This window comes from Phocoena phocoena, chromosome 7 (assembly GCF_963924675.1).
Source record: "Phocoena phocoena chromosome 7, mPhoPho1.1, whole genome shotgun sequence".
In the NCBI taxonomy this organism is placed as follows: Eukaryota; Metazoa; Chordata; class Mammalia; order Artiodactyla; family Phocoenidae; genus Phocoena; species Phocoena phocoena.
The window spans coordinates 77,571,814-77,584,746 of NC_089225.1; the positions used below are offsets into that span (position 1 = coordinate 77,571,814).

At 41.1% G+C, this 12,933-nt stretch overlaps 2 protein-coding genes across 3 annotated transcripts in view; one reads left to right on the top strand and one right to left on the bottom strand.

The window, feature by feature from the left end:
- Positions 1 to 3,768: 3,768 nt before the first annotated feature.
- The window catches only part of RFTN2 (raftlin family member 2), a 59,614-nt gene continuing 50,449 nt past the window's right edge, over positions 3,769 to 12,933 (bottom strand). For both annotated transcript variants that reach the window (XM_065880777.1, XM_065880776.1), the window contains exon 9: positions 3,769 to 4,094. In XM_065880777.1, coding sequence (XP_065736849.1) covers positions 3,822 to 4,094 — 273 coding nt within the window. In that variant the 3' untranslated portion in view covers positions 3,769 to 3,821. The remainder of the gene's footprint in view (positions 4,095 to 12,933) is intronic.
- Positions 4,880 to 5,676, top strand: LOC136125736 (small ribosomal subunit protein eS1-like). Its single transcript, XM_065880681.1, is given in 2 exon segments — positions 4,880 to 5,045; positions 5,048 to 5,676. Coding segments are annotated over 2 exon segments (795 nt in total).

Consider the following 12,933-nt stretch of genomic DNA (forward strand, 5'->3'; position numbering starts at 1 on the left):
CTGATTTTCCTTTGAAGCTGCTGTCTAGGTATACAACAACGACGGATGGGGGTGAAGTCCAAACTTCTTACATGACCTCCACTAACTCTGTGCAGTGAGGTGGGGAGCCTCTGACTGGCCCGCGGGGATGAAATCCCCAGTTCCCTACTGTTTTTCTCTGACACCACCCTGGCCGCGGTGTTGGGCCCCTTTGGTATAGCCCTGTGAGGGTGGAAATCTAGGCTTTCCACTCAGTCTGTGCTGGTGTAGGTCTAGGTGAGGTCACAGGTTTTTCTGTGGTGGTGTTTGGCTGGAGTAGAACAGTTATTGTCTAAATATGTGCTGTCTTGCTAGGCTTTTCTTAGGGTTTTCTTGGTCTGCAACATTGGCATTTCCTGATTGCTGGTTTCTTCAGCTTCCAAGTCTGAGATACATGAGGCAAAAATAAAACCAAGAAACTCACCACTGGTCATCTTATGTTTATGTATAATCATTTGTCAGAACTGGCTCTATAAACTTCGGGCTATTGCACAAGTAAAACTCGCTCTCAAGGTATGATAAATTGCTATAATTAATATTATTTAAATGGTTCTGATGGTTTGCATTTAGCTGGTTTTCCTACATACCCACCAGTGTATTTTGAATTAAAATGCTTAGTTATAGACTCTCCCCATTGCTAGCACCACTCCATTTCAGTGCTCACTTGAAATTTAGTCTTTCCATACAGGCGGCTGCTGGGGCCCTGAGGAGTTGAGAGAAGGAAATCCTTTTTAGTCTTAACGCTGAAAGAGCCACAGTCCTTCTAGCCTAGAGGGAATGGTAGCGAGGAGTTAAGGTAGTGAGGAAAGGCTGGGAAAAGAGACAGTTCCTTAGCTGTTCCAGAATGAAAGAAATGAAAATGCAACTGGTATATTTACAGTCAAATATACAAACACCTGCTCCTGATAAAACAAATGATTTGGAGATGATAGTTGTGATTTGGACTCACCACAGCCCTGCCTCCTGCTTCTATAGGTGTCTGAAGGCTCCTGGAAGCCCTCAAGTCTCTTAAAAAGAGTGATATTTCTGTTGTCTTTAAGTGACATCGATAGAGCTGCTCCCCAGCTCAGTGGCAATTTCTCTGGTAATTAGGTGCTAAATGCTGTCCATGGAGATAACAGGTGACATTCAACCCAAATGGGATGGAACTAACAGGTGGTTATGGAAACCTAAGACAGAAGTGCCATAGATGCTGTACCAAGGGGAATGGCAGAACCTCACACCCACATCTATGATCTGCATATTTTTTCATCATCATAATTTATAGGTATTAAAAATTCACATGCCAGAGCCCCTAAGGAATTACACAGCGTTATGAAAAGAACTGAATGTACAACTGGTAGATAATGATAAGTTTACTCACATTTAACTTCTTAGGCATATAGAGTCCAAGTTTTGTTACTTTTTGTTTTTTAAAAGAGACTCAGAGTTACTTATATATAATTAAAATGCTCTAGAACCATCTGGTCATTATTTATTCACTATCATACAAATTTGCCACATAACTTAAGGGTAACTGTTGGAGTAACTGTTTATAAAATAGGTTTTAAGGGTATGACCGCTAAGTTTATTCTAATAAAAGATTTTTTTTAATAAGAAGAAATAACAGATTAGAAACAAATTGTGAAAAGAAAGTATTCTTATACAAATTTTTAAAAAATTAAAAGAGATTTCTGAGTTTTCCTTTAGTCGATATAAATTTCTTTTTTTTTTTGGGGGGGGGTACGCGGGCCTCTCACTGCTGTGGCCTCTCTCATTGTGGAGCACAGTCTCCGGATGCGCAGGCCCAGCGGCTCACGGGCCCAGCCGCTCTGCGGCATGTGGGATCCTCCCGGACCGGAGCACGAACCCACGTCCCCTGAATCGGCAGGCGGACTCTCAACCACTGCGCCACCAGGGAAGCCTCTTCTTGCTCTGTTTTTAATACTTCAAATCCCTCTTTACACTAACAGAATATACCAGAATCTCTGCCTGTTGTAGACCCTGGCATTGGGAAAAACTGTCTGATCTTTCTGAGTTCATTACCTGTGTTTCATAACTCATGGCATTTTGTGGGCTCCAGAAGTAGTATTTTATTTCTACCAAAAATTCACCAACTCATGAATATGGAACTCAGGTTCATCTAAAAATCAAAACCAAAAGCACTTCTGCAAATACTGTTGATAGCTATTTCCATAGAATAATACTGAGCAGAATATTCTTCAGTTCCTTTATACCCATAAAGGTAATGCTTATGCATGGTAGAAGTAGAATAATTCCACGTCAATCTTACCAACAATTCATGGAGATCAACATAGTTTAGTTACACCATACATTTTTTTTTGAAGTATGGTTGATTTACATGTCAACCATATGGTTGATTTACATTTACATAACAGATTGACATAAAAACTTATTTATTTTTTTGGCCACACTGTGCGGCATGCAGGTTCTTAGTTCTCCAGCCGGGGATTGAACCCGTGCCCCCTGCATCGGGAGTGCAGAGTCTTAACCACTGGACCACCAGGGAAGTCCCTAGTTACACTATATATTTGATAACATGTAATACATATCTGTCATATGTGTAAAACATTATGAGCATTTGTGTTCAATAAAACAATAGCCCAATTACAAATGACATTTTATTATTCAAATGACTTTATAATGTCAACACCAATGCTAATAAAAATATATAATAGGCTGAACTCATCAATGGCACAGTTGTAATTCATTTGAAGTAAACCACATTTCAAAGTAAGCCTTTCATAGATAAATGAAAATCCTCTATTTTGTAAAATTTTAATCTTTACCTGTTAAAGGCTGGGCAAGGCAAAGGCATCCCTACTAGCAGAGCAAGAAAAGCAGAGATGGAACAGATAAGTCACTGTACACATTGCATGTGCTATGAGCACCTTTTCACTCCTGCAGGACTGAAAATTCTGGGTTTCCACATTCTTCATGCTTTAGCAATCAAAATAAAAGCGTAATTCATATCTAGGCCGATAAAAGACTTGTTTCCATTTAAAGTTGATGTTTCCCTTTTCAGACTATTTACAATTTAAAAGAAAAAATTAATTCTGTCTATTACGGTTTTTAAATATTGAGATTGTGGATTCTTCTCATATTGAATTTTAAGGGATGGTGCTTTGCTGTGTTTCTAGGCTATCAGACACAAGAAAGTTTAAGCTCAATGAATTAGTACGAGGTTGGTAACATGGTGAGCCTTTAAAACCAGACATACAAAAAGGATTTTTTTTCAAAGAATATTTTAACAAATAAGGGTTTGCTTTGTACATACCTGCCATAGTTAAAGACAAAATTTAGATTAATTGTTATATTCAGGAAATAGGTACTTTATTAATTAGCCCTTTGTGTGTGTGTGTGTGTGTGTGTGTGTGTGTGTATGTGAAAGAGAGAGAGAGAGAGAGGGGAAGAATTTTCAGCTTAAGTAAGGCTCTAACTTCCTGAGAATTTTCTAATTAAGTGAAAATACTGGTTGAGATATTTAGTTGTCTTACCAGGAATTGTAAGAAAAGTATACCTTACACGTTCATGAGACACTGAAGTACATTGGTTAATAACCTCATAAGACATCTGCTTAAACAGATGTTTTAGTTGAGAAAACTGTAAACATGATTCTAAATTTACAAATATGTTGGTTATTCTTCCTTGCCTGGAAGGTTGAGCCAAAGTTTACGTAGATTAGAGGAAAGCCTGAGTCTGGAAAAATTCAAAGTATTCCATAAATGCAGATAAAGCAATACAATAAAGTAACTTGGCAATTATTTTAATAATTATTTACAAGGCCTCTGTTCCTTCTTTGCTCACATACAAGTGACCTGAGTCACTCCATCTTCCTGGTCAAACTGTCCATCATCTATTTCCCGCAGGACACTGTCACTGTTGCTGAACCCGGAGAAGCTGCTGTGCTGGGCCAGCCTCTTCTCCTTCATCCAGCATTCTCGAGAAGGAACGAGGAGGCGCGCCTCGGGCGGGCTCCAGCCCTCGGCAGGGTGTGACAGGGCCGTGTCCAATCCGACGCTCCTACTCGTGACTTTGCTCCTGTCTTCACCTTTCACGTGCCGGCTGCCTTTCCTCTGAAACACAAGAGATTGGCAACCAGGAGTTAACAGAATGGGCGCCGTCTTGTCCCGCTGGCCTAGTTCCCTGCCCGCTTCTCTTCAAGGGCCAGCTCGGGCCGCCCTTCACGTTCCCTCCTCCCCGCCCTCCAAGCGAAGGTGCGCTCCCCTCTCTGTTCACACCACTTGGTGGCTTCCTGGCCCATCGTTCTCCTCATTGGCGGGCGGGCTGCGTGCCCCTGTCTGGGTCCTCAATGACACCTCTGAGGAGAGGGACCTGCTGAGATCTTACTTGGGGGAGCAAAGCAGGGAGAGAGATGTGCTAAAACCTCCATTTTCCTTCTAGGTGTTTGTCGGGATCTGAGCAGCAGAAAAAGTGCCCCAGAGGCTACCTCGCCCCCATTTCTGTAGGAAAAGACTGCACAGGTGATTCAGACTGAGGTCACATTGGAATAAGGGGCCCCTTTCTAGGAGGAGCAGACCCCTCTCCTTGCCCTGCTACAAGCCGCTTCTGCCTGACACAGTGGGATTGCTCAGCAACGGGACCAGCTCCTTCTGCAGACTGTCAGAGAAGCTGCGGCTATTTTCACTATGAAATGTTGCTGAGGCCTGACCTCATCCTTAATGCGGTTCGCAGTAGAAAGACGTGGTCTCTGTCTGCCAAGGTAACTTAAGTCAAACTAAGATATCTAAGTCAACAGAAGGAGAGCTCAGGGAGAGAATTGTGGATCTTCAGACTCCTGATGAGACTACAGGGGCTTCTTTAATACTGATAGCATCCTTTTGGCTCTCGGAGCAGCGCCATGGCGGTCGGAAAGAACAAGCGCCTTACGAAAGGCGGTAAAAAGGGAGCCAAGAAGGAAGTGGCTGACCCATTTTCTAAGAAAGATTGGTATGATGTGAAAGCGCCAGCTATGTTCAATATAAGAAATATTGGGAAAACACTAGTCACGAGAACTCAAGGAACCAAATCGCATCTGGTGGCCTCAGGGGGCGTGTGTTTGAAGCGAGCCTTGCTGAGCTGCAGAATGATGAAGAAGTCGCATTTAGAAAATTCAAGCTTATTACTGAGGACGTTCAGGGCAAAAACTGCCTGACTGATTTCCATGGCGTGGATCTTACCCGTGACAAAATGCGCTTCATGGTCAAAAAATGGCAGACCGTGACTGAAGCTCACGTTGATGTCAAGACTACCGATGGTCATTTGCTTCGTCTCTTCTGTGTGGGTTTGACTAAAAAACGCAGCACTCAGATTCGGAAGACCTCTTATGCCCAGCACCAGCAGGTCCGCCAGATCCGCAAGGAGATGATGGAAATCATGACCCGAGAGGTGCAGACAAATGACTCGAAAGGGGTGGTCAATAAACTGATTCCAGACAGCACTGGAAAAGACATAGAGAAAGCCTGCCGATCTATTTATCCACTCCATGCTGTCTTTGTTAGAAAAGCAAAAATGCTGAAGAAGCCCAGGTTTGAATTGGGAAAACTCATGGAGCTACTTGGTGAAGGTAGTAGTTCTGGAAAAGCTACTGGGGACGAGACAGGTGCTAAAGTTGAACGAGCTGATGGACATGAGCCACCATTCCAGGAATCTGTTTAAAAATCAGACTTTTAATGGTGACAAATAAAGACCTCATTTGTGATTTAAAAAAAAAAAATGATAACATGACAGATGTTAGATCATGATCATATACTCAGGCACAAAAGCTGAGTAAGGATAAATAAGATAAAGATAAAATTTTAAAAACATTTAAGAAGCCCAGTAATTTCCCAGATTACAAAGAGTTTATTTCCTTAAAGCTCATTTTATATGTTAGTTGGGAACTAGGATTACATTTTCTCAAATGTGAGAACTAAATTTACTCAAAAAAAACTCAGAAAAATATATAGAAGTCAGATGCCTAGGCTAGTCTTATGAAAGTTTGTTAATCCATAGGTTTCTTGAACTATAGTGTATAAAATAGAAATGCATGGACTTCCCTGGCGGTCCAGTGGTTAAGACTCCATGCTTCCACGGCAGTGGGCGCGGCTTTGATCTCTGGTCGGGGAGCTAAGATCCCGCATGCCGTGCGGTGGGGCAAAAAATTAAAAAAAAATAAAAGTAAAAGGATTTCATACTGGCTTTCATGGCAAATATACCATGCAAACAGCTGTATTAAACTGAATTTTGCGGGCTACTGTGGAATGTAACCACGGTTGATGGCACTGTTTGTATAGGAAGATGCAGGCCTCAGTGTGTTGCTTTGAAAGGAGTGTGTTGGCAGCTCATCTTTTTCTTGGCTGAGTTACTGGAGTCCTTGGACAAGTTGAAAGGAACAAGTCTGCAGTGGGTCCTGCCTCAATAAAGGCCCACTCTCACAGCCCAAGTCAGACATAGCTTGATGGTAGGGACATTTTCATTTGCATTCATCAAGTGCAAGTCTCAGATCTCAAATCTTTTCCCTTTTTATTCCCATTCACCAAATGTACTGAATTTAATACAAGCAGTGGAACCTGACAGACTTACTCTCAGGGTAGAGGATTTGAGAATGTCTCATTCTCCCTGGCATTGGGACCCTGGTCAGTGAGGATATAGCCTTTTGGCTGCAGGCAGGGCTGACCCGTACTGCTCCTTTCTCAAGCCTAGCGACTGGCTCCTTTCCCACAGGCACAAAGGATGCATTCACTCCTGAATGACCTCTCCTGTTGACTGAATGAAATGGGAAGGAGGGGGAGCCTGGGAGCACTTGGCAGCCTGGATCTTTCCTTTTTCACCAGCCCCAGGGCCAAAGGTGAATTTTGCAATAAATTCCTTCTTGTACGTCAGCCAATAGAGGTCAGCTCTCACATACTCAATGAGAATTTTCTTAATAAAAATTGGGTATTATTCAGAATAATAAGATAGTGACAGTAATTCACTTTTAAATAAGTATTAATAAGTAAACAGCCACCAAAATTTAAATATTAGAAGATGACAAAATACCTAACTCTATAAAAGATTTCAGAACAAACTCTTTTCTTTTTTTAACCAAGTGACTTTTAATAAATACATGTTCAGCAATGATGTCGCCTCCCTCACTCTACATGAAATAATAGCTTTTCCAACAAATCAAATTGCAATGTTCTTATAACTTAGAGTGTAGGAGACTGAAGCCTGACCAAGTCCTTGGAGATCATCTACTTTACTCCCTCATTGTACAGAGGTAAGACCCAGAAGGAAGATGGTATTTGTCCACGGTCAGGGAGTAGCTGGTTTTGAACTGGAGCCGGAGTGTCTTACCTTATTTTTTTCACATTATCTGCTCTGCAAAAATATGAGTAGATTTGTGGTCAAAGATTTGTATGTTTCTCAAATAAAAGTTTCCAATTACAAAAATAGTACACGCTCAGTGTAGAAAACCAGGCAAAAATAAAGAAAAAAGCAAAACCCACCCACAATCCCATCTCACAGAGATACCACTGTTTAAATTTGGCATGTTTTACTATGTATTTGCATATGCACACATGGATGTGTACAGCTAGCTCACTTTTGCACTTAAAACTCACTATATTTTGAGTATTTCACTATGTCAGTGAAGAGATTTTTCATGCAACATTGCCAGACTTATTCATATAGGTTCTCACTTTCTTCTGATATTTTCACTGTAGAATGAGAGCAGATTCTACCAAGAGTTGCATGCAGATCTAATGCTACCCTTCGATAAAATCAATCAACTTCTGAGAATCATCCTCATTTACTAAAAATGAATGACCCATTTCAAATACACGAGACTCAGTGACAAACCAGTTTCAGTTAGGCTGTCCTACCAATGTATCTTTCATTTTCCACTGTTGACATCTTAAAAACAAAAGTAAGGGAACAAAGGCAGAATTGCACCAGCAATCATAAGACTTTGCATTGTCTTGGACAGTGTTATGATGGATAGAGTGGAAGAGTAGCTAAAAAATAAGGTTTATAAAGTAATAACAACATGGAGTGGACATTCAGGATTTCTCTTCCTTGTGTGTCTCAGGGTTGAAAGAGGAATAGGAAGCCACTGTAAGACTAAGTGTGAATCCAGTACCAGTTAGAAGAGTCTGAGCTTTTGAATCATGCTGAGAAACCCCAACCCTTCTTGCTCACAGAATATGTTCCTGAGTCATCCAAGCTTGGGGCTGTCAAAATCATTCAAACCTGGGAAGGGAAAAAGGTGTCGTGGACAACCATCTTTCCAGCTAGCTTTCCTATCCACCTTCCTCTCTACTGCCGTGTGGGCATGTGACCCAATCAGATCCAATCAGAGTCCTTCCCTGGGATTGCTATATTGACTCTAGGATAAAGAAGTTCTTTCTAAAAATTAAAGTATAATTGATTTACAATATTATATTAGTTTCAGGTGTACAACAGTGATTCAATATTTTTATAGATTATACTCCATTTAAAGGCATTATAAAATATTGGCTATATTCCCTGTGCTGTACAATATATCCTTGTAGCTTATTTATTTTATACATAGTAGTTTGTACCTCTTAACCCCCTACCCCTATCCTGCCCCTCCCCCTCCTTTCCTCTCCCCTCTGGTAACCACTGGTTTGTTCTTTATATCTGTGAGTGTGCTTCTTTTTGTTATATTCATTTGTTTTATTTTTTAGATTCCACATATAAGTGATAACATACAGTATTTGTCTTTCTCTGTCTGAGTTATTTCAAGAAGTTCTTTCTTTTTGATGAGGTGGCCATACTCACCTCATAAGAAGCCCTCTGCACATACATACGTAGAAGCTGAAACAAACAGAACATCCTGGGGCTGTTGAATCTCTGGAATCAGTCCCTGAGGCACTGTTTTTGGTAGCTATCTTTTTGATATTATGAGCTATGCCAGAATCCTTCCCACCTAGAAGCCAATAAATTCCCTTATGGACATAGGCTAATCTGAGCAGGGTTTCTGTCCCTTACACCCCAAGGGACACCAATAAGTCATGTGGAAACAAGTGTGGGTGGCCCAGAAGAGGGCTGCTCTCCAGCCTGAACACTGCCCTATGGCTGCGGTTGATCCCTCGTGCCTTCTGCCCACACCAGTAAGAAGCCCATTTGCTTTGAGTGAAAAGCATTCCCTAGATGAAGGACTTCATTAATGATAAAAGCAAAATGCTTTCATTTTTATCTATACATGATGCTCTTTGAGGTACCTGACATCTTCTATTTATACTGGCACTAAATTAGATTTCACTTGAGGATACTAACGGCTAGTGAATGAAATATGACCCTATGACTTTCCAATAATTTCAAATGACTGGAAAAGTAAGAACAAAGTTTGATTAAATAATTATCTTACCGTGCAGTAAGGAAAGAAATTAATGTATATGTTAAATATTTCTTAGTATTCATGTGATTTTATTTTTTTATTATTATTATCTTAATTTATGAATTTATTTATCTTTGGCTGCGTTGGGTCTTTGTTGCTGCACACAGGCCTTCTGGAGCTGTGTCTGGGGGGGGCTACTCTTTGTTGCGGTGAGCGGGCCCCTCACTGCAGTGACTTCTCCTGTTTCAGAGCACAGGTTCTAGGCACACAAGCTTCAGTAGCTGTGGCACATGGGCTCAGTAGTTGTCGCTCGCGGGCTCTAGAGCACAGGCTCAGCAGTTGTGGCGTACGGGCTTAGTTGCTCTGCGTCATGTGGGATCTTCCCGGACCAGGGCTCGAACCCAGGTCCCCAGCATTGGCAGGCGGCCTCTTAACCACTGTGCCACCAGGGAAGTCCCCATGTGATTTTATTTATAGTTACCTTCAAAAGATCTAATTCAGAACATTTCTGTGACTGCAGCTCCTTCACTTCTGGGTTTTATTAGAGAAATTATTCAATAGATGTGCCCAAGAAGTCTTTACCACTTGAAATCATTCGTTTTGAGATACATTTTAAAGATAAGAAAATAATTTGAATGCAAAGCTTCTCTAAAGGAGAAAAACAAATGTAAATTGGAACCATTTAAATTTAACTCCTGTCTCCCAGGGTCTATTCTCTCTTTTAATAACAGAACTGCACCCACCTCACCACCAATGCCTTGCAATTTTTAGCTGGGCATGTAGTATTTTACTATGGTACCAGCACATTGTTGCCCCAATTACATTTCCCAGCCTCCCTTGCAGATGCTTGTGGTGACATAAAGTTCAGGCCAATGGGATGTGAGAAGAAATATGTCTGTGACTTGGGGGTCAGTGCCTTAGAAGCATGCCTGGAATTTCCTACTTCTTGCTGGCTGGACACAGCAATGAGTGAAGAAGCAGTCCTGGGTCCAGAGGCAGAAGCCAAATGTTGAGGGTGGCAGAGCTGACCAGTCATGAGGCAGAGCTTTGCCCACCCTGGATTGCCTGCCCATCTTTAGATAATTATGAGAGAGACCCTTCTGTTGTATTTAAATCATTCTAATCGGTCTTTTTGGCATAGCATCTTAGTAACTAATTACTTACCACTTAATAACTAACAGAAAAAAAATTTTGGCAACTAATGCTTTTTAGCTTAATTTTTCCCAACTTTCCAATTATGAAAAATTTCAAATATACAGAAAGTTTAAAGGATACTACAATGTACCTAGTTCAAAACTTGTTAATATTTTGCCATATTTGCTTTATATATATATAAATATGAACATATATATGTTCATGTGTGTTTTTTTGAACGTCAAAAAGCATCAATGCACTACATTCCTACATATTAGCTGAAGGTATTTTTTAGCTGGAGAAAATGGAGGGTCATTAGGAGTTTCTGGATTTTTTTCTTCAGTTTCCTCCTCTCAACCCTGTGGTAGGTACTAACATTGTCCATTTTACAGATGAGGACACGGAGGCTTGGACAGCCTGGCAGAAGCTGTTTGTACACACACACACACACACACACACACACACACACACATATACACACACACACATACATACATACACACACACACACACACCCATCCCCTGGAATCCCTTTCATGGTTTGTTGTCACCTAAGAACACCACTGGATGGAAACCCTACTCTGAGTCAGTGGAAACTAAATACTTTTAAATGACCTGTTGTTTCTTATAAATAATTATCAAAGGGAAATGGGCTGAAGAATTTAACTGAAATAAAGATTTTTAGGTAATAGAAAAGTCTGATGAGTTTTTTACTTGAGTCTTCAAAGAAACAGAAAAGTTAAGAAAGAAGATCTTGGAAGAAAAATTGAGAACATTTAATAGATGGAGGTAAAATCCTGGTCAGAGTCTCTTACCCTGCTTAGCGTAGCTATCACTTCCTTGAGTCTATCAAGAGCCCTCCCCTCAAAATAAAGAAAAAAAATTTTTAAATAGATAAAAAGAAGAGCAAGATAAAAAGAACCTTGCTTTCGGGGCTTCCCTGGTGGTGCAGTGGTTGAGAGTCCGCCTGCCGATGCAGGGGACACGAGTTCGTGCCCCGGTCTGGGAAGATCCCATATGCCGCGGAACGGCTGGGTCCGGAGCCTGTGCTCCGCAACAGGAGAGGCCACAACAGTGAGAGGCCCCCCGCCCCCCAAAAAAGAACCTTGCTTTATTTATACTACAGAGCCTCATGTAGAGGAAATGGAGGTTAACAATCTCATTATACTTCATAAAAATTCCATTATCCAAGGAGAGTTTTTTCTGAAGGACAAAGGTATAAAAAATATAGCCTATGTGATTTATAAAGCATGCAATCTTTCATAACATTTTTATTTTATTTTTAAATTAAAAAAATAAAATTATAAAGCATACAGTCTTTTAAATTTTAAATTTAAAAGTAAATATGTAAAAGTTTAAAGTTCTATGAATTTTAATACACGTGTATAAATTTGTGTACAAATCACAATCAGGACACAGAACAGTTCTATTATCCCGCTCAAAACCCCCCATGCTATCCCTTTATCACACCCTTCCCCAAACCCCAAATCCCTGGCAAGCCATGATCTGTTATCCACAGTACAGTTCTGTCTTTTTGAGGATGTCATATAAATAGAATAGCACAGGGACTTCCTTAGTGGTGCAGTGGTTGAGAGTCTGCCTGCCAATACAGGGGACATTGGATTCGATCCCTGGTTTTGGAAGATCCCACATGCCTCGGAGCAACTAAGCCCATGCGCCACAACTACTGAGCCTGTTCTCCAGAGCCCACGAGCCACAACTACTGAGCCCACACTCCGCAACTACTGAAGTCCATGCGCTCTAGGTCCCAAGTGCTGCAACTACTGAACCCGCGTGCTGCAACTACTGAAGCCCAAGCTCCTAGAGCCCGTGCTCTGCAACAAGAGAAACCACTGCAATGAGAAGCCCACGCACCACAATGAAGAGTAGCCCCTGCTCGCCACAACTAGAGAAAGCCCGCATGCAGCAACAAAGACCCAATGCAGCCAAAAATAAATAAATAAATTAATTAAAAAAAAAAAGAATAGTACAGTCTATAACCTTTTGAGACTGGCTTTTTTTTTTTTTTGGCTGTGCCATGCAGCTTGCAGGATTTTAGCTCCCCAACCAGGAATTGAACCCAGGCCCCATCAGTGAAAGTGCCAAGACCTAACCACTGGACCACCAGGGAACTCCCTGAGACTGGTTTCTTTTAATCAGCAGCTTTTTGAGATTAATCCACGCCATTGTGCATATGAGGAGGGCATTTGTTTTTATTTCTGAGTAGTATTTCATTGTATGGAAGTACCACAGCCGTTTATCCATACACCTGCTGAACACATTTGGATTTTTTCCAGTTTTTGGAGATTATGAATAGAACATATAAACATTTATGTGTAGCTTTTTGTGTGAACAAAAATTTTTATTTCTCTAGGGTAAATGCCCAAGAGGGGATCGGTGGTCGTATGTAAGTGTATGTTTAGCCCCATAAGAAGCTGCCAAACTCTTTTCCAGAGCGG